We start from the raw sequence: 20545 nt of genomic DNA on the forward strand, positions 1-20545 counted from the left end.
CATCCCAAGAAATAATAGAGAAGCCTGAGTTCTAATGACATTACCTCCATTTTAGATAATGACTCTGAATTTAATAAATCAAACAAAGCAACAATTAAGGACAGCCATTCCTTTTTTTCTTCCCCTCTCCCTATAGGAGGAGAGAAGTGCCATCTACGAATTAAGGGGATAGACCCTCTGAGAGACACAGATCATAAGGATAGCTATTATTGTGTTGATCTCTTTTTAAAATATCTGCTCTCAGCACTTGGAATGACGGAGATCTGTTGAGCAATATTTGGTATCAAACTGGATAATTGGAAGGTGGTTTCTTAAGGGAATAGGGGAGTTTTAGTGGTCATCTAGCACTCAGACAATTGCTTATAATCTGATTAGTTTTATTTGTTAATCATTCTCTCTTTTGGGTGTTTATTTTGTCACGTGTCATGTGATAAGCAGAAGACTTCCATTCATTCCATTTGCCCCGAATAACGTAATAGTGGTTTTCAGAGCTATTGAAAGCACCCACATAAATTTAGACAGTCTAACACCCTAGAGCCTCAGATTTCTTGATGTATTGGTACTTTATTTATTTTTTGTGGCACTAGTCACATTGAGACAGGTTGAGATAGACAGTGCTGAACCACACGCTAATGGTCAGTCAGCCTTTCGTGTGGATTATCAGATGGCAGGAAGAGACTCCCACCACTCAGCATACTTGAAGGTTAGAGCTCATTTCCACCTTAGCAAAGAAGTGTTAATTCTGTCCAGAGTGAGTTGCTCATACAAGGCAGGCACAGACAACTGGCCCCAGAATCCCAGGGTTGGGGGTGGGATTTTGGGAAGGCAGCTGTGGTGATGCTGTGTATTCAGAGAAAGTCCCTGCCTAGTCTAGGGAACTCTGTGCTGCTAAGCCATAAGCTTTTACATTCACCAACATTACCATCCTGGAGAATCTGTTCTAATAGTCTACAAATAATCTTCTCTGTAAGGACCTGTCTATAAATGCAATCCTTCCTGAGTTTTGAGCCAAATACAGAAGTAGTTGGACTTCCCTGTTGGCTCAGTGGTAAAGAATCTGACTGCCAATGCAGTAGACACGGGTTTGATCCCTGAGTCAGGAAGCTCCCCTGGAAAAGGATATGGCAACCCGCTCCAGTATTCCTGCCTGAGAAATCCCACGGATGGAGGAGCATGGCAGGCTACAGCCCATGGGGTTGCAAAAGAGTCGGATATGACTTAGTGACTAAACAACAACAGAAGTAGCTAAGTCATATCCTCACCTAGGAGGAGAAAGCGTCTATCACTAGAAACACTAGTCTTTAGTGTTTCAATTTGCCTCTGTCTGTCAGACAGTCTGGAAAGCCCATTTCCCTGAAGCATATCCCATGACTCTGATTTGATCACCTGTAAGTGGGTGACCCTGATGTTGGGTTTCTTTTAAAGAACAAAATAATTCAATTTCCCCACAGCCATCCCCCTGAGCTGTGGTGGGCAATGATTGATCTAACCACCATAAGTCATGCATTTCCTTTTCCTATAACTGGGAAAAGATCAATTGACCCATACTGGTAAGGATGAATCTTTCTACCTCACTCTATATGATAATTTGTCCATTTTGAGCATAATCGTGACCTCTGGCCTTGTATAGATCCTCCTAGTTTCTACAGTCTTTGTTTTGTTTACTTGAAATATCATTGATGGGGCAGTGGGAACACTTTAAGCAGCTTCTTGGTCATCATTTCTCTCCATCTTTGAAACAGTCCTTGCTTGTGTGCATTAGCTTAGTTCTGGCTCATTTCATGCTTTCCTACCACATGCCTGGGTTCACCGTCTGCCAAGCAGTTCAAGCTTCTTGTAGCAGATTATAATCTTAGATAATAAAATTTGGGTTCTAGTGGTACACGTTATATTGTTTCAGACAAGCACTAGTGTTAGGTTAGAGTTATCAGCATTTTAGAGATAGAACTAGAAAATTACTTTCTCCCACAAAGTACATGACTTCATATTTCATACTTACCTATAACTTTACTGAGTTTCTATTTGACTTTCTCTATATGAGAATTTAGAAGTCTAGTCCCTTCGCTCCCTTTTCTGACCCATCAATTTTCTCTTTGTCGTTGGATTTTTATGTATTATGCCACAGACTATCACCCTAAGCCATGTATTTAAGACACAGCTTCACCCCTCTCTCCCAAATTAGGAACTTTTTTTTCTTTACTTTTTTCTCTTTGAACCTTGTTTCAAGCATCCTGAAATTGACTTTAAGTTGTGCCTGCCAAGAAAATTCTCTTTCCTGTGTCACTAGAACATTAAACATCATAAAGGATGAAACAACTCAAATACTCCTCCAGCACCTACTAGCAAAACTACAGGGACTAGTCATCTTCTGGGAAACATGCTTAAGAGACCTGGGTGTTTGATGGAGTCCCATTCAATTTTCATGATTAATAAACAGCTAAATACCAACATTTAGAGGCTTTTGATATTTATCTAAAATCATCCATCCATTCTTCACTCTTAGGTGTGAGACTTTAGCCCAGCATGAGAACTTCTTAAGAGCAGTCCTTCTTTCCTTCTAAAACATTTACTGAGCACCTAGTGTATATCATGGATACTAAGAGCAAAGAATAGTACATCAGAAGGGCTTAGTAAATGTTTGATTTCAGAGGGAATTAAAAGTTTAGCTGTCCAGAAAAACCTCAGCAGTCTTGCAAAGGTAGATTCTACTATGTGCATTCTAACAGCCTAAATTCCGCACATGGTCTATATTATATGCTATACCTATATGTTTCCCTCCATTAAGGATTTCTCTTTTCCACCTTAATTCCCTTGTATATTAACACCAGGTTCTAAGCAGATTTGTTTGACTATCTTCCATTTATTAGAAGTACCTGCACTTGCACATAGAGGAAGGTAAATAGTAATAAACTGCTTTATATAGATTTCACTGTGTTTCCTTTTGCAATATAGAAAGTGGTTCATTCCATGAGTTTAGCAAGTATTTATTAAGTAGGTGCCACAATCCACAGCAGTGAGTAAGCCTGATTTCATGTCACTTCAATCTAGAGGAAGGCTGAGGGGCAACCCGAAACTAAAATAAAGAGTAACAGTACTGACTTTCCAATATTTCAGAATTGCCCCTGGGTAACTCGCTATTCCTCTGGCATGGATCCTGGAGGAGCATCAGGAATGCTCTGGCAACGCTGGGCTGGAGCTCAGCATTAAAGATCTGCTGCCTGGACCTCACACACTTTTATCTCATTGGTTTCAGTCTCTGCTCCGGATCCTGGAGACCCCCAAAGGCCGCGCTGCTTTCAGAGTCTCCAGTGGGTTCAACGGGCTGCTGTCCCTCCTCTCTGACCTGGAGGGGTCTCTCCAGGAGCCCCCACTGCAGACGTGGGGGGCAGTGTCCCCCAGCCAGACCCTGGACCTTGTCCTGCACACCCTCTGTGCTTTGTCTGCTGCACTGTACCTGGACCCTGTCAACGGTGACTTCTTTAGGAGGACCGGGCTCTTTGAGAAGCTGGCCGAGGACCTCTGCTTGCTGGGCTGTTTTGGGGCCCTGGAGGAAGAGGATGCCCCTCCGCCCTCCTGGGAGGACACAAAGGCCAGGCCATTTGCTGACCTGCTGAGTGCGGCCTTCTCCTCTGCCAGCCTGCTCCCACCCAAGATCCAGAGCTGCCTGCAGATCCTCAGCTTTCTGGACAGCATGGCCCGAGGCACCCTCCACCTGCGCAGGGACCTGAAGGATGCCCCGAGGACCAGGCAGGAGCTAGTGGTGGACCCTCAGAGGGGAGAACCTGGCTGTGACCCCCAGGGAAACTTCAAGCAGTGGCCAGCCCCGGAAGAGAGGTAGAGCTTTGCCGCCTGCTTCCCTAATCCGTCCCCGGTGTGTCTGTCTCCTGCGTCCCCTGCACAAATCTGCGCATGCGTAGGACAAAGTGGGTGTGCGGAAAGTTACACTGCTACTAACCCTCCTGAGTCCATTCCCAGCAAGGGCCCGCCTACCTGATGTTTAAGCCAATAGGAGACCGAAGCGGATTCAGAAGCAAAGGAAACCTTTCTTCTTTTAACAGAGAATGGAGAGCTGCAAGCTCTCTTGCTCTCTGGACAAGCCTGGGGCCGGGCTGCCTGTAGGGATCCTATGTAGAGGGGAGGGGAGGAGACCGCAGTGCTGGGCGCGCCGTCACTGAACATGGCCCACTGCCACCATCTTGAGTCGAGTATGGCGCACCTCGCTTCCGCACCGGATCTGCGGGTTGCCGTGTCCTGCACCGGGAACTCCGGTCTGAAGTGCCTGCCCGGTGGAGGGCCTCTGCATGCAGTAACCAATGAACACGTGGAACTAGACTAAGCACAAAGGAAGAGGTTAGACCTTATCTTATCACCTAGATTCCATCTTATGTTTCCTGGGGATCCCAGTGGACTTCGCTGGTGACAGCACGATTTTCTTTCCTTTAAATCAAGTTCACTTTGTCTTGGTTAACTTTGTCTTTTCTTTTCTTTAAATCAAGTTGACTTCACCCCCCTACCCTGACAGCTGGCAGAAAACCAGTCTGACTCAGTTCAGGGCCAGGGGATACTGATGAGTCCCACGAGAACCAGGGACGCTTACCTGATCTTGGAAACTGAGGGCAGAGCTCTGCTGCGCACAGGCTCACTTTCTCCTTTGGCATCTCTGCTGTGCCTAGGAGCCTAGGTGCCTGGGCCCAGCCTCTTTGGTGTGCTGAGTAGCCTTTGCCTTCCTAGATGGCGTCTCCTGCTGCCAGGGCACTCACTGCCAGGGCGTGGGTGAGGTCCTTGACTTGTGAGACACAAACCATAGCATCCTTCCCAATCATGGGACTCTTCTTGTTCTTTATTGCTGCTTCCATTTCCCCTAACAAGGACATCTCTTCTGCAGGCCAATCTTCTCAAGGACCTGACTTTGATAAACAACTTTTTACTTTCCTTCCTATAGCACAGAATTCCACTAAAGTGAGGGATCACAAAGAACCGCCCACCTCCCTTGGATCAGGAGGGGGATCCCATGAAAGAACAAAGCAACAGAATAGTTGGTATCTTTTTTTCATTCCTCTGAAGCATCAATGATAAGACAAAAATTAATATTGCAGTAAACTATCCTGCCTGCCACCTCTCAGGTCACGTTGCCTTTAACACCACAGGATTCTCTTCTGAAAGACATTTCATTGCACATGTTTGTCCAAAGTGAGCACCGTGTGTGTCAGCCAGACAGCAGTCCTGGGAGCTGGATGTCAGTTCTCCAACCACTGTGATAATCGTGATTGTTCTTGTTTCACCAGTTAATCTGGTAAATCAATTTGTTTTCTGACCTTGCATTCCTTCAGAATTTGCTCATGATGTTAATTATTGCTGGATTTGATTTGCTGACTTTTTAAAAATTTTTTGTTTGTGAGAAAGTTCAACCTTTCACACTTTCTTCACTATTTTTACTGTCAAATTTATGCTAGTCTAATCAGTTGGGCGGTGGTCCCTCTAAGCTATGTAATAGAACTTGCCAGTAAAACCTCAAGACCCTGATGTTTTCTTGTGAGAAAGTTTATTCTTTTTTCTTTTTTTTTTTAAAGAGCAGCTTCTTTATTGAGATATAAAATCATAAAATTTACCCATTTAAAATGTACAATTGAATATTTTTCTTGTATATTCACAGAATTATATGATCATTACCACAGTTGATTAGAACATTTTTATCACACCAAAAAGAAACTCCATACCCATTATCCATTATTTTCCATTTCCTCCACCCCTACCTCCATTCCCAGGCAACCATTAATTTATTTTCTGTCTTTACTGACTTGTCTATTCTAGATATATCATAAATAGAATAGTAGAGTATGTGATTTTTTTGTTTCTAGTTCTTTCATTTAGCATAATGTGTTCAAGGTTCATCCATGTTGTAGCATGTATCAGTACTTAATTCTTTTTATTGACAAATAATATTCCAATGTGTGTACCACAGTTAACGTGTACATAACAGCTGATGGACACTTGGGTTGTTTTCACTTTAGGGCTATTATGGATAATACTGCTATGAACATTCATGAACAAGATTGTTGTGGATACACGTTTGTGTATCTCTTGGCTAGATACCTAACAGTAGAATGACTAAATCGTATGGTAACTGTATGTTTAACATTTTGAGGAACTACAAATCATTATCCAGAGTGACTGCTCCATTTTATGTTCTTACTAGCAGTGTGCGAGGATTTAGTTTGAACATCTTTTTGTCAACTCTTGTCATTTTCTCTTTGACTATAGCCCTCCTAATGGGGATGATGTGGTATCTCATTGGGCTTTTGATTTTCATTTCTTTGAAGGCTGTTGATATTGAGAATCTTTTCATGTGCTTGTTGGCTCCTTGTGTATCTTCTTTGGGCAAAAGTCTATTATACTCTGTACCTTTTAAAAATTGAAGTGACACTGGTTTATAGCTATTTGTTTCATGTGTACAACATTATAATTTGACTTCTGTATATACTATAATGTGATTACCACCAAAAATCTTGTTTCCATTCATCACCATACAGTTGATCCATCTTACCCATTTTGCCCTCCTGCAACCCTTCTTCCCTTCCTCTAACCACCAATCTGTTGTCTGTATCTATGTTTTTATTTTGTTTTCATTTTTAATTTTTTTGGCTGCACAGCATATGGGATCTCAGTTCCCCAACCAGGGGAACTGAGATCCTTGCAGTGGAAGCATGGAGTCTAACCACTGGGCAGCCAGGGAATTCCTTCTATGGGTTTGTTTTGGTTTTCTTCTATTTATTCATTTATTTTTGTACTTTTTATATTCCACGTATGAGTGAAATCATACATTATCTTTTCCATCTGACATTTCAAGTAACATAATACCTTCAAGGTCCGTTTATATTGTAAATGGCAAGATTTCATATTTTTATGGCTGTGTAGTATTCCACTGTGCATGTGTATGTGCATGTGTATCACATCTTCTTATCCATTAATCTGTTGATGGGCACTTAGATCATTTCCTTATCTTGGCTATTGTAAATAAATTTGCAGTGAATGTAACAGTGTATATATCTCTTTGAATTAACATTTTCATATCCTTTGGATAAATACCCAAAAGCAGAATAGTTGGACCATATGGTGGTACTGTTCTTAATTTTTTGCAAGATCTCCATGATGTTTATTTACATTCCCACCAACAGTGTATGAGGGCTCCTTTTCTCTGCACCTTTGCAAATACTCATTCCTGCCTATGTTTTTTTTTTTTTTTTTAAATAATAGCCACCCTATTGGGCATGAGGTAATATCTTATTGTGATTTTGCTTTGCATTTTCCTAATAATTAGTAATGTTGAACATTTTTTCAGGTGCCTGTTGGCCACCTGCATGTAATTTTTGGAATGTCTACTTAGAGTTCTGTCCATTTAAAAAATTTGTTCTTTTGTTGTTGAGTTGCATGAGTTCTTTATATATGTCTTGATTACTATAGCTTTGTAGTATAATTTGAAATTAGAGAGTGTGACACCGTCAGCTTTGTCCTTTTTAACTCAGAATTGCTTTGGGTATTCAAGGCTGTCTGTGGTTCCATACAAATTTTAGAACTTTTACATTCTGTTTCTGTGGAAAATATTCTTCAAACTTTGATAGGAATTGCATTGAAGCTGTAGATTTTTTTGGTAATATGGAAATTTTAACAATGTTAATTCTTCCAATACTATAGTAAATAAGAGTGGTGAGAGTGGGTATACTTGTTTCTTATCTAAGAGAAAAAGCTTTGTTTTTCACTGTTCAGTAAGATGTTAGCTGGATTTGACATATGTTATTTATGACCTTTATTCGTTTTATTGAGAGTTTTAAAAATCATAAATGGATGTTGAATCTTGTCAGATGCTTTTCCTGCATCTGTTGAGATACTCATATGATTTGTATCCTTTTGTTTATACGGTGTATCATATTGATTGATTTGTGGATGTTGACTCGCACTTGTATCCTTAGAATAAATCCCACTTGATGATGGTGTATAATCCTTTTAATGTGCTGTTGCATTTAGTTTGCTACTATTTTGTTGAGAATTTTTGCATCTATGTTTTAAAGACATTGGCCTATAATTTTCTTTTTTTGTTTTGTTCTTGTCTGGTTTTGGTATCAAAGTAGTGCTGGCTTCGTAAAGTGAGTTAGGAAGCATGCCCTTGTCTTCAATTTTTTGCTTGATATCCTTCTTTTAATGTTTGGCAAAATGTGCCAGTTGTCTGATCCTGGGCTTCTGTTTTGGGGGATATTTTTGATTGTTTCAGTCATCAATAGTGATCAGTCTGTTTAGATTTTCTGTTTCTCCCTGAATCAGTCTTAGAAAGTTGTTTGTTCTAAGATTTTATCCATTTCCTTTAGGTTGTCCAATTTGTTGATGTATGGCAGTTCAGAGTACTCTTGTACAATCCTTTGTATTTCTATGATATCTGTAATAATTTCTCTTGTTTCTGATTTTATTTTATTTTTTTTTTTTTGGTTTATTTTATTTTATTTTTTTTTAATTTATTTATTTTTTTTTTCCTTTTATTATTTTTTTCCAGTGGGTTTTGTCATACATTGATATGAATCAGCCATGGATTTACATGTATTCCCAATCCCGATCCCCCCTCCCACCTCCCTCTCCACCCGATTCCTCTGGGTCTTCCCAGTGCACGAGGCCGGAGCACTTGTCTCGTGCATCCCTCCTGGGCTGGTGATCTGTTTCACCATAGATAGTATACATGCTGTTCTTTTGAAATATCCCACCCTCACATTCTCCCACAAAGTTCAAAAGTCTGTTCTGTATTTCTGTGTCTCTTTTTCTGTTCTGCATATAGGGTTATCGTTATCACCTTTCTAAATTCCATATACATGTGTCAGTATGCTGTAATGTTCTTTATCTTTCTGGCTTACTTCACTCTGTATAATGGGCTCCAGCTTCATCCATCTCATTAGGACTGGTTCAAATGAATTCTTTTTAATGGCTGAGTAATATTCCATGGTGTATATGTACCACAGCTTCCTTATCCATTCATCTGCTGATGGGCATCTAGGTTGCTTCCATGTCCTGGCTATTATAAACAGTGCTGCGATGAACATTGGGGTGCACGTGTCTCTTTCAGATCTGGTTTCCTCAGTGTGTATGCCCAGAAGTGGGATTGCTGGGTCATATGGCAGTTCTATGTCCAGTTTTTTAAGAAATCTCCACACTGTTTTCCATAGCGGCTGTACTAGTTTGCATTCCCACCAACAGTGTAAGAGGGTTCCCTTTTCTCCACACCCTCTCCAGCATTTATTGCTTGTAGACTTTTGGATAGCAGCCATCCTGGCTGGCGTGTAATGGTACCTCATTGTGGTTTTGATTTGCATTTCTCTGATAATGAGTGATGTTGAGCATCTTTTCATGTGTTTGTTAGCCATCTGTATGTCTTCTTTGGAGAAGTGTCTGTTTAGTTCTTTGGCCCATTTTTTGATTGGGTCATTTATTTTTCTGGAATTGAGCTGCAGGAGTTGCTTGTATATTTTTGAGATTAATCCTTTGTTTCTTCATTTGCTATTATTTTCTCCCAATCTGAGGGCTGTCTTTTCACCTTACTTATAGTTTCCTTTGTAGTGCAAAAGCTTTTAAGTTTCATTAGGTCCCATTTGTTTAGTTTTGCTTTTATTTCCAATATTCTGGGAGGTGGGTCATAGAGGATCTTGCTTTGATTTATGTCGGAGAGTGTTTTGCCTATGTTCTCCTCTAGGAGTTTTATAGTTTCTGGTCTTACATTTAGATCTTTAATCCATTTTGAGTTTATTTTTGTGTATGGTGTTAGAAAGTGTTCTAGTTTCATTCTTTTACAAGTGGTTGACCAGTTTTCCCAGCACCACTTGTTAAAGAGGTTGTCTTTTTTCCATTGTATATCCTTGCCTCCTTTGTCAAAGATAAGGTGTCCATAGGTTCGTGGATTTATCTCTGGGCTTTCTATTCTGTTCCATTGATCTATATTTCTGTCTTTGTGCCAGTACCATACTGTCTTGATGACTGTGGCTTTGTAGTAGAGTCTGAAGTCAGGCAGGTTGATTCCTCCAGTTCCATTCTTCTTTCTCAAGATTACTTTGGCTATTCGAGGTTTTTTGTATTTCCATACAAATTGTGAAATTCTTTGGTCTAGTTCTGTGAAAAATACCGTTGGTAGCTTGATAGGGATTGCATTGAATCTATAGACTGCTTTGGGTAGAATAGCCATTTTGACAATATTAATTCTTCCAATCCATGAACACGGTATGTTTCTCCATCTGTTTGTGTCCTCTTTGATTTCTTTCATCAGTGTTTTATAGTTTTCTATGTATAGGTCCTTTGTTTCTTTAGGTAGATATACTCCTAAGTATTTTATTCTTTTTGTTGCAATGGTGAATGGTATTGTTTCCTTAATTTCTCTGTCTGTTTTTTCATTGTTAGTATATAGGAATGCAAGGGATTTCTGTGTGTTAATTTTATATCCTGCAACTTTACTATATTCATTGATTAGCTCTAGTAATTTTCTGGTAGAATCTTTAGGGTTTTCTATGTAGAGGATCATGTCATCTGCAAACAGTGAGAGTTTTACTTCTTCTTTTCCTATCTGGATTCCTTTTACTTCTTTTTCTGCTCTGATTGCTGTGGCCAGCACTTCCAACACTATGTTGAATAGTAGTGGTGAGAGTGGGCACCCTTGTCTTGTTCCTGATTTCAGGGGAAGTGCCTTCAATTTTTCACCATTGAGGGTGATGCTTGCTGTGGGTTTGTCATATATAGCTTTTATTATGTTGAGGTATGTTCCTTCTATTCCTGCTTTTTGGAGAGTTTTAATCATAAATGAGTGTTGAATTTTGTCAAAGGCTTTCTCTGCATCTATTGAGATAATCATATGGTTTTTATCTTTCAATTTGTTAATGTGGTGTATTACATTGATTGATTTGCGGATATTAAAGAATCCTTGCATTCCTGGGATAAAGCCCACTTGGTCATGGTGTATGATTTTTTTAATATGTTGTTAGAGTCTGTTTGCTAGAATTTTGTTAAGGATTTTTGCATCTATGTTCATCAGTGATATTGGCCTGTAGTTTTCTTTTTTTGTGGCATCTTTGTCTGGTTTTGGAATTAGGGTGATGGTGGCCTCATAGAATGAGTTTGGAAGCTTACCTTCTTCTGCAATTTTCTGGAAGAGTTTGAGTAAGATAGGTGTTAGCTCTTCTCTAAATTTTTGGTAGAATTCAGCTGTGAAGCCATCTGGTCCTGGGCTTTTGTTTGCTGGAAGATTTTTGATGACAGTTTCGATTTCCTTGCTTGTGATGGGTCTGTTAAGATCTTCTATTTCTTCCTGGTTCAGTTTTGGAAAGTTATACTTTTCTAAGAATTTGTCCATTTCATCCAAGTTGTCCATTTTATTGGCATAGAGCTGCTGGTAGTAGTCTCTTATGATCCTTTGTATTTCAGTGTTGTCTGTTGTGATCTCTCCATTTTCATTTCTAATTTTGTTAATTTGGTTTTTCTCTCTTTGTTTCTTAATGAGTCTTGCTAATGGTTTGTCAATTTTGTTTATTTTTTCAAAAAACCAGCTTTTAGCTTTGTTGATTTTTGCTATGGTCTCTTTAGTTTCTTTTGCATTTATTTCTGCCCTGATTTTTAAGATTTCTTTCCTTCTGCTAACTCTGGGGTTCTTCATTTCTTCCTTCTCTAATTGCTTTAGGTGTAGAGTTAGGTTATTTAATTGGTTTTTTTCCTGTTTCTTGATGTAAGCCTGTAATGCTATGAACCTTCCCCTTAGCACTGCTTTTACAGTGTCCCATAGGTTTTGGGTTGTTGTGTTTTCATTTTCATTCATTTCTATACATATTTTGATTTCTTTTTTGATTTCTTCTATGATTTGTTGGTTATTCAGAAGCGTGTTATTTAGCCTCCATATGTTTGAAGTTTTAACAATTTTTTCCCTGTAATTGAGGTCTAATCTTACTGCACTGTGGTCAGAAAAGATGACTGGAATGATTTCAATTTTTTTGAATTTTCCAAGACCAGATTTATGGCCCAGGATGTGATCTATTCTGGAGAATGTTCCGTGTGCACTTGAGAAAAAGGTGAAGTTGATTGTTTTGGGGTGAAATGTCCTATAGATATCAATTAGGTCTAGCTGGTCCATTGTGTCATTTAAGGTTTGTGTTTCCTTGTTAATTTTCTGTTTAGTTGATCTATCCATAGTTGTGAGTGGGGTATTAAAGTCTCCCACTATTATTGTGTTACTATTAATTTCCTCTTTCATACTTGTTAGCGTTTGCCGTACATATTGCGGTGCTCCTATGTTGGGTGCATATATATTTATAATTGTTATATCTTCTTTTTTGATTGATCCTTTGATCATTATGTAGTGTCCTTCTTTGTCTCTTTTCACTTCCTTTATTTGAAAGTCTATTTTATCTGATATGAGTATTGCGACTCCTGCTTTCTTTTGGTCTCCGTTTGCATGAAATATTTTTTTCCAGCCCTTCACTTTTAGTCTGTATGTGTCTCTTGTTTTGAGGTGGGTCTCTTGTAGACAGCATATATAGGGGTCTTGTTTTTGTATCCATTCAGCCAATCTTTGTCTTTTGGTTGGGGCATTCAACCCATTTACATTTAGGGTAATTATTGATAGGTGTGGTCCCGTTGCCATTTACTTTGTTGTTTTGGGTTCACATTTATAAAACCTTTCTGCATTTCCTGTCTAGAGAAGATCCTTTAGCATTTGTTGAAGAGCTGGTTTGGTGGTGCTGAATTCTCTCAGCTTTTGCTTATCTGTAAAGCTTTTGAATTCTCCTTCATATCTGAATGAGATCCTTGCTGGATACAGTAACCTAGGTTGTAGGTTATTCTCTTTCATTACTTTCAGTACGTCCTGCCATTCCCTTCTGGCCTGGAGGGTTTCTATTGATAGATCAGCTGTTATCCTTATGGGAATCCCTTTGTGTGTTATTTGTTGTTTTTCCCTTGCTGCTTTTAATATTTGTTCTTTGTGTTTGATCTTTGTTAATTTGATTAATATGTGTCTTGGGGTGTTTCGCCTTGGGTTTATCCTGTTTGGGACTCTCTGGGTTTCTTGGATTTGGGTGGCTATTTCCTTCCCCATTTTAGGGAAGTTTTCAGCTATTATCTCCTCGAGTATTTTCTCATGGCCCTTCTTTTTGTCTTCTTCTTCTGGAACTCCTGTGATTCGAATGTTGGGGCGTTTCACAGTGTCCCAGAGGTCCCTGAGGTTGTCCTCATTTCTTTTGATCCTTTTTTCTTTTTTCCTCTCTGCTTCATTTATTTCCACCATTTTATCTTCAACCTCACTTATCCTATCTTCTGCCTCTGTTATTCTACTCTTGGTTCCCTCCAAAGTGTTTTTGATCTCATTCATTGCATTATTCATTTGTAATTGACTCTTTTTTATTTCTTCTAGGTCTTTATTAAACAGTTCTTGAATCTTTTCAATCTTTGTTTCCAGGCTATTTATCTGTAACTCCATTTTGTTTTCAAGATTTTGGATCATTTTTATTATCATTATTCTAAATTCTTTTTCAGGTAGATTCCCTATCTCCTCCTCTTCTGTTTGACTTGGTGGGCATTTTTCATGTTCCTTTACCTGTTGGGTATTTCTTTGCCTTTTCATCTTGTTTAGATTGCTGTATCTGGAGTGGGCTTTCTGTATTCTGGAGGTCTGTGGTTCCTTTTTGTTGTGGAGGATTAACCCAGTGGGTGGGGTTAGACGATTGGCTTGTCAAAGTTTCCTGGTTAGGGAAGCTTGCATCAGTGTTCTGGTGCGTGGAACTTGATTTCTACTCTTTGGAGAGCAATGGAGTGCCCAGTAATGAGTTTTGAGATGGGTCTATGTGTTAGGTGTGACCTTGGGCAGCCTGTATGTTGATGTTCAGGGCTATGTTCCTGCGTTGCTGGAGAATTTGCGTGGTATGTCTTGCTCTGAAACTTATTGGCTCTTGTGTGGTGGTTGGTTTCAGTGTAGGTATGGAGGCTTTTGGACAGTCACTTATTACTTAAAGTTCCTTGTAGTCAGGAGTTTTCTGGTGTTCTCAGGTTTTGGGCTTAAGTCTCCTGCCTCTGGATTTCAGTTTTATTCTTCCTGTAGTCTCAGGACTTCTCCAACTATGCAGCCCTGATAAGAAAACTTCTAGGTTAATGGCTAAAAGATTCTCCCCCGTTAGGGACACCCAGAGAGGTTCACAGAGTCACATGAAGAAGAGGAGAGGGAGGAGGGAGATAGAGATGAACAGGAGGAGAAAAGGGGGGACTCAAGAGGAGAGAGACAGATCTACACAGCTGTCTGTTCCCAGAGTGTTCTCCGTAGCCCAGTCACCTACAAAGATTCACAGAATTGGATTGGGAAGAGAAGGGGAAAGGAGGAAATAGAGGTGTTCTGAGGTAGAAAACAGAGAGTCAAGATTGGGAGAGAATAATCTTCGGTTTAAAAATAGGGCTTCTCTTCTTTTTTTTTTTTTTGTAAGGTTATAGTATATTGAAAATGAAAATTAAGGAGTAGTAGAGGAGTACTAGAGGACTTTAAAAGAAATAAGATAAAAAGAAAAATAGAAAATAGAGAGAAAGGAAAGAAAAAAAAGAAAGAAAAAGAAAAAAAAAAAGAAAAAAAAGAAAAAAAAAAAAAAGGAAAAAAAAATTTTTTTTTCCCCCTAATTAAAAAATCGTAAAAGTCTATGGAAATGAAAGTTAAGGAGTAATGGGGGAGTAATAGGGGATTTTAAAGGAAAATAAAAGAGAAAAAATAAAAAAGAAAAAAAGAAAAACAGAAAAAAAAATAAAAAAAAATAAAAAAAAGAGAAAAAAGTAAAATTATATCTAGGAGTTTCTCTGGAGCTGTTGCGGTCAGTGTGGGTTCGGCTCAGTTTCAGATAGCTCCTTGTTCCAGCTTACGCTTCTCGATATCTACAGGCTCCCCTGGTGTAGACAATGTTTCCTAGAGGGATTTTAATCTGTTGCACCAGTCCCTTCTGAGGCGGTTCCCTTTGTTTATTTGGCTTCTGTTTGCCGGTCTCTTCAGAGCCTCATTTCCGCCCTGACACAGGCGGGCGGAGGTGGACTCTTATTCAGGTAGCTAGTTCCGTCGCTCTGCGGGGAGGGGCTTGCGCCGCGGGGCTTGCGCCGCGGGGATGGGCTGGGGCTGCCAGGAGGGGCTGACGCTGCTCTCTCCTCTGCGCTGCTCAGGCTCCCGGCTGTTCTATATGGAGCGCGCCCCGCGCTGCGCGAGGTTCCAGCCCTCGGGTGTTCCACAAAAGCGCGGAGGGGAAAGCTGCGCCTGCTCTCAGTGCCTTCCCCGTCAGAGCGGTCCAGGCAGCCAGGGGCTTGGTGGGCGCACTCTCCCCAGGTGTGGCGCGCCCCCTCCCTTCCGCGGACCCAGTCTCAGTTTCCGCTGGCGCCAGTCGGGTGCGCGCGCCTTCTGCCCTCCGCGTCCCCAGCCCCAGTCCCCGCCCGCGCCGGTCGGGTGCCTGCGCCCTGTGTCTCGCTGCGACCTTCCCCTCCCCCCTGCCTCCTGCCTCCAGCGGGGCTGGGCCGGTCCGCAGCCTGCGAGCTCCTCTCTGGACCCTCTCGGTCTCTTTGTTCTGCGAACGGCCGGCAGTGTGTTCGGGCCGGCTAATTTACTCTCTCTCCTTTGGTCTCCCACAGTTCAAGTTGGCAACTCACAGAAGCTCCCTCCGATTGTCCTCAGGGCACTCAGGCCCGGACCCTACCCCAAGCAATGCCGCCTAAGAGCTCCCGGGACGGATCTCCGTCCTTAGCTCTTTTGTTTCACTTTTTATCTTTTATATTTTGTCCTACCTCCTTTCGAAGACAATGGGCTGCTTTTCTGGGCGCCTGATGACCTCAGCTAGCGATCAGAAGTTGTTTTGCGAAGTTTGCTCTGCGTTCAGTTATTCCTTTGATGAATTTGTAGGAGAGAAAGTGGTCTCCACGTCCTACTCCTCCGCCATCTTGGCTCCTCCTCCTTGTTTCTGATTTTATGTGAGCCTTCTCTCTTTTTATCTTGGTGAGTCTAGCTAAAAATTTGTCAATTTTGCTTGTCTTTTCAAAGAACCAGGTTTTAGTTTCATTCTATTGTCTTTTTAGTCTCTAATTTATTTCCACCAGTTTTTTTTTTGTTTTGTTTTTTATTTCCTTCCTTCTACTGACTTAGGGCTTTGTTTCTTCTTCTTTTCTACTTCTTTAGGTGTAAGCTTAGACTGTTTTTTTGAGATTTTTCTTATTTCTTGGGGTAAGCCTGTGTTGCTATAAACTTCCCTTTTAGAACTGTTTTTGCTGCATCACATAGATTTTGGTATGGCATATTTTCGTTTGAATTTGTCTTCAGGTATTTCTTTATTTCTCTTTTGATTTCTTCATTGACCCAATAGTTGTTCAGTACCATGTTGTTTAGTCTCCCCATATTGTGATTTTTCCATCCTTTCACTTGTAATCAACTTATAGTTTCATACAGGTGGTTGGAAATATGCTTGATATGATTTCATTCTTAAATTTATTAGGACTTGTGTCCCAACATACAGTCTATCCTGGAGAATTTCTATGTGCACCTGAAAAAAATGTGTATTCTGCTGATTTTGGATGGAATGTTCTGTATTTATTTAAGTCTCTCTAGTCTAATGTTTCACTTAAGTCCTGTGTTTCCTTACTGAATTTCTGTCCAAATAATCTAACTGTTGATGTGAGTGGGGGTATTAAAGTCCCCTACTCTTCTTATGTTGTTGTCAATTTCTCCCTTTAGGTTAGTTAAAATTAATTCATATATGTTGGTATTCCTATGTTGCTGCTGCTGCTAAGTCGCTTCAGTCGTGTCCGACGATTAGGCCCATGTATATTAACACATGCTATGTCTACTTGAGGGATTATCCTCATTTTTTCTCTTGTTATCTTTTTTGGCTTGAAGTCTATTTTGTTGGCTATGAGTATGGCTACACCTGTTTTTTTGTTTGTTTTGCTGCCATTTGCCTAGAGTATAATTTTCCATATCTTCACTTTGAACCTATATTTGTCTTTAGAGCTGAGATGAGTCTCCTGGAGACAAGCATATAGTTGGGTCTTGTTTTTTTGTTTTTTGTTTTTTTCATTTATTTTTATTAGTTGGAGGCTAATTACTTCACAACATTGCAGTGGGTTTTGTCATACATTGACATGAATCAGCCATAGATTTACACGTATTCCCCATCCCGATCCCCCCTCCCACCTCCCTCTCCACCCGATTCCTCTGGGTCTTCCCAGTGCACCAGGCCCGAGCACTTGTTCATGCATCCCACCTGGGCTGGTGATCTGTTTCACTATAGATAATATACATGCTGTTCTCTCGAAACATCCCACCCTCACCTTCTCCCACAGAGTCCAAAAGTCTGTTCTGTACATCTGTGTCTCTTTTTCTATTTTGCATATAGGGTTATCATTACCATCTTTCTAAATTCCATATATATGTGTTAGTATGCTGTAATGTTCTTTGTCTTTCTGGCTTACTTCACTCTGTATAATGGGCTCCAGTTTCATCCATCTCATTAGAACTGATTCAAATGAATTCTTTTTAATGGCTGAGTAATATTCCATGGTGTATATGTACCATATATATAAATATTAATCCACCCAGCCACTCTGTCTTTCAGTTGGTGAATTCAACACATTTACATTTAGGGTGATTATTGATATACGAAGTCTCAATATTGCCATTCTACCTTTTGTTTTCTGGTTGCTCTGTATCTTCAGAGTTTCTTTTCCCTTGCTTTTCTGTCATTTCAGTTTGGTGGTTGTATATGGCATTTTTCTAAATTTTCTGTTGTTTGTGTTTCACGTCTCTGCTCTGGGTTTCAGTTTTATGGTCACCGTGTGGTTTGTATAAACTGTTCCATAGGTTGCTGTGCTGTGTGTGTGCTCACTTGCTCAGTTGTGTCCGACTCTGTGATCCCATGGACGGTAGCCCTCCAGGCTCCCCTGTCCATGGAATTTTCCAGGCAGGAATACTGGAGTGGGTTGCCATTTTCCTACTTCAGGGGATCTTCCCAACCCAGGGGTTGAACCTGTGTTTCTTGTATCTCCTGCACTGGCAGGCAAATTCTTTACCACTGTGCCACTTGGGAAACCCACTTCATAGGTTGCATAGTTCTTTTTCTACTGAAAAGTTGTCATCTTCATTCGCTTATACAGATTTTATCTTTTTATTCTTCCCTTTTAGTTTTGTCACCACAAATTATTCCCTTTTGTGTTGTGAGTTTATTACCAAATTGGAGTAGATATTTTTTTTTAAATGCTTTTATCCCCCTTTGACCTGTATGTGCTAATTGCTTAACAACTTATTCTGATACAGCTGAGTTGCAGCTTTCTGATTCTGTCTATCACCTACTCAAAGTTCTGGGGACTTTTGCTCCTTTCTTTCAGGTAGAAGAACTCCCTTCAACATTTCTTATCAGGCAGGTTTAGTAGTGATGAACTCCCTCTACTTTTATTTGTCTAGGAAAGACTTTATTTCTTCTTCATATCTGAAGGATAACTTTTCTGGGTAGAGTATTCTTGGTTGACACATTTAATCTTTCTGTATATTGAGTATATTATTCCACTCTCTCCTGGCCTAGAGCATTTCTGCTGAGAAATATAATAACCTAAAGGGGGTAACTTGTAGGTTACTGTCTGTTTTTCCCTCCCGATCATCTTTAAAATTCTTTTTTTTATCACTGACTTTTGACAGTTTTAATGTCATGTGTCTTGAAGAAGATCTTTTTGTATTGGGAAATAATTGGGAGTTCTAATAGTTTTATGGACTTATATATCCAGTTTCTTCCCAGATTTGGAAAGTTCTCAGCTGTTGTTTCTTTAAGTAAACTCTCTTCTCCTTCAGGAATACCCATTATGTCTAAGTTGCCTTTTCTAATCAAATTGGATAATTCTTATAGAGTCTCTTCATTGAAAATCTTATTTTCTTACTTTTTTAACCAAATCATTTGTAGATTTCTAACTTTGAGCTTTCTAATTCTCTCTTCCATATGGTCTGCTTTGTTTCTAGTGCTTTCTAATCCATTCTTCATCTCATTTATTGAGTTATTCAGCTCCAGAATTTCCATTGGTTGTTTTTAAGAGTTTCAATCTCTTTGGTAAAGTATTCCTTCTGTTTATTAATTTTACTCTTTACTCATTGAGTTGCCTTCCTGAGTATTCTTGTAGTTAATTGAGTTTTCTCCATGACAGCTATTTTGAATTCTGTCAGTTAGAGCACAATCTTCTGAGGCTTTAAGTTTAGTTTCTAGAGAGTTGTTATTTTCTTCCTGTGATACTGTGTTATCCTGGTTTTTCGTGGTGCTTGATGAGTTGTTCCTCTGCCAGTGCATTTGAAGGAGGAAATGTCTTTGATATTTAGGTGAAGTTTTGTTTACTTTGAGTCTAACAATTCAAGTTCCCAATTAGAAGGCCTTTCTTTTGTTTTTCAGTAGGTGGTGCTGTAGCCCAAGTTTTTGGTTTCTCTTGGTGGCCTCTGGCTGTATTTAAAACCAGCACTTGGCACCCTGCAGCCCCTCTGCCAGGGGTGCCCCTGTGGACTCACCTCATCGCTCTTCCTCTGGGATGGCTGGTGCCTGGGTGCTGCCAGGGTTGCTGCCATCACTGGTACTTCTGCCATGTCTGGGGTCGCCTGGGTCATGGGCACTGCTGCCGCGTGGGGAAGGGGAGGAACCAGGGTCACTGGTGTCTTCACCGCTTCAGGGTTGCTGCACTCCTAAGTGCTGCTGCTGGGAGGAGGGGAGCCTGGAGCTGCGGGTGCAGCTTTGGCTGGAGGGACCAGCGTCCTGGGTCCCACCACCGTCGCTGCCCAGCTCCCTGTGGCTGTGGGGGTCTGTGTCCTATGTGCCACCTCTGTTGATGCTTCCAGTTTCACCCAAGCTATGGGCTCAGCTGCTGTGGCTGTGGTGGGGGGGCCAGGATCCCAGCACTGCCTTTGTCCCTGGTTCTGCCTCCTCCCCCTGGAATGTTCTTGCCTGAAGAATCCCATGGACAGAGGAGCCTGGTGGGCTATGGTCCATGGAGTCACAGAGTTGGCACAGCTGAGTGACTAACACTGCCTCCTCCATGTGTCCCAGTTCACTCACCTTCGGATATAAAGATGTGTGGATCTCTCCAGCATCCTGGTGGGATGAGCACAGGAAGCTTTGTAGAGGTATGGATGTTTTACTGAAGCAAGAGAAACAAAGGGAGCTTTTCACAATACCATGGTGATGATGTCTACCTTCAAAGCCTCTGTGTGTGTGGCGGGGGGCAGGGTATGTGGGTATGTGTGTATTTGTCCTGCTTTTTCTGGATACTCCCACAATAATAGTGATGATTTGCTAAATGTTCTGACTCAATAGCCTGCGATTTAAAGTTTGGGCATTAACTTGTAGATGGCATCAGGCCTGATTCTTTATGGATAACTCCTCTGTCAAATGTCATCCTGATTTTACAATGAGTAATTTTTAAATGTATGAGAGTCAGATTTCATAAATAGAACAATTTTTTCTCGTTAAAATAAATATGTCATTCTTGACCTTCCCTAATGGTTAGA

General features: G+C 40.6%; 1 protein-coding gene across 5 annotated transcripts in view; it reads left to right on the forward strand.

Annotated features, from left to right (window-relative positions):
- The window catches only part of WDFY4 (WDFY family member 4), a 255678-nt gene that overhangs the window by 48725 nt on the left and 186408 nt on the right, over positions 1–20545 (forward strand). For all 5 annotated transcript variants that reach the window (XM_061161999.1, XM_061162000.1, XM_061161997.1 and 2 more), the window contains one exon: positions 3254–3834. In XM_061161999.1, coding sequence (XP_061017982.1) covers positions 3254–3834 — 581 coding nt within the window. The remainder of the gene's footprint in view (positions 1–3253; positions 3835–20545) is intronic.

The sequence above is a fragment of the Dama dama genome, chromosome 15 (assembly GCF_033118175.1).
Source record: "Dama dama isolate Ldn47 chromosome 15, ASM3311817v1, whole genome shotgun sequence".
In the NCBI taxonomy this organism is placed as follows: Eukaryota; Metazoa; Chordata; class Mammalia; order Artiodactyla; family Cervidae; genus Dama; species Dama dama.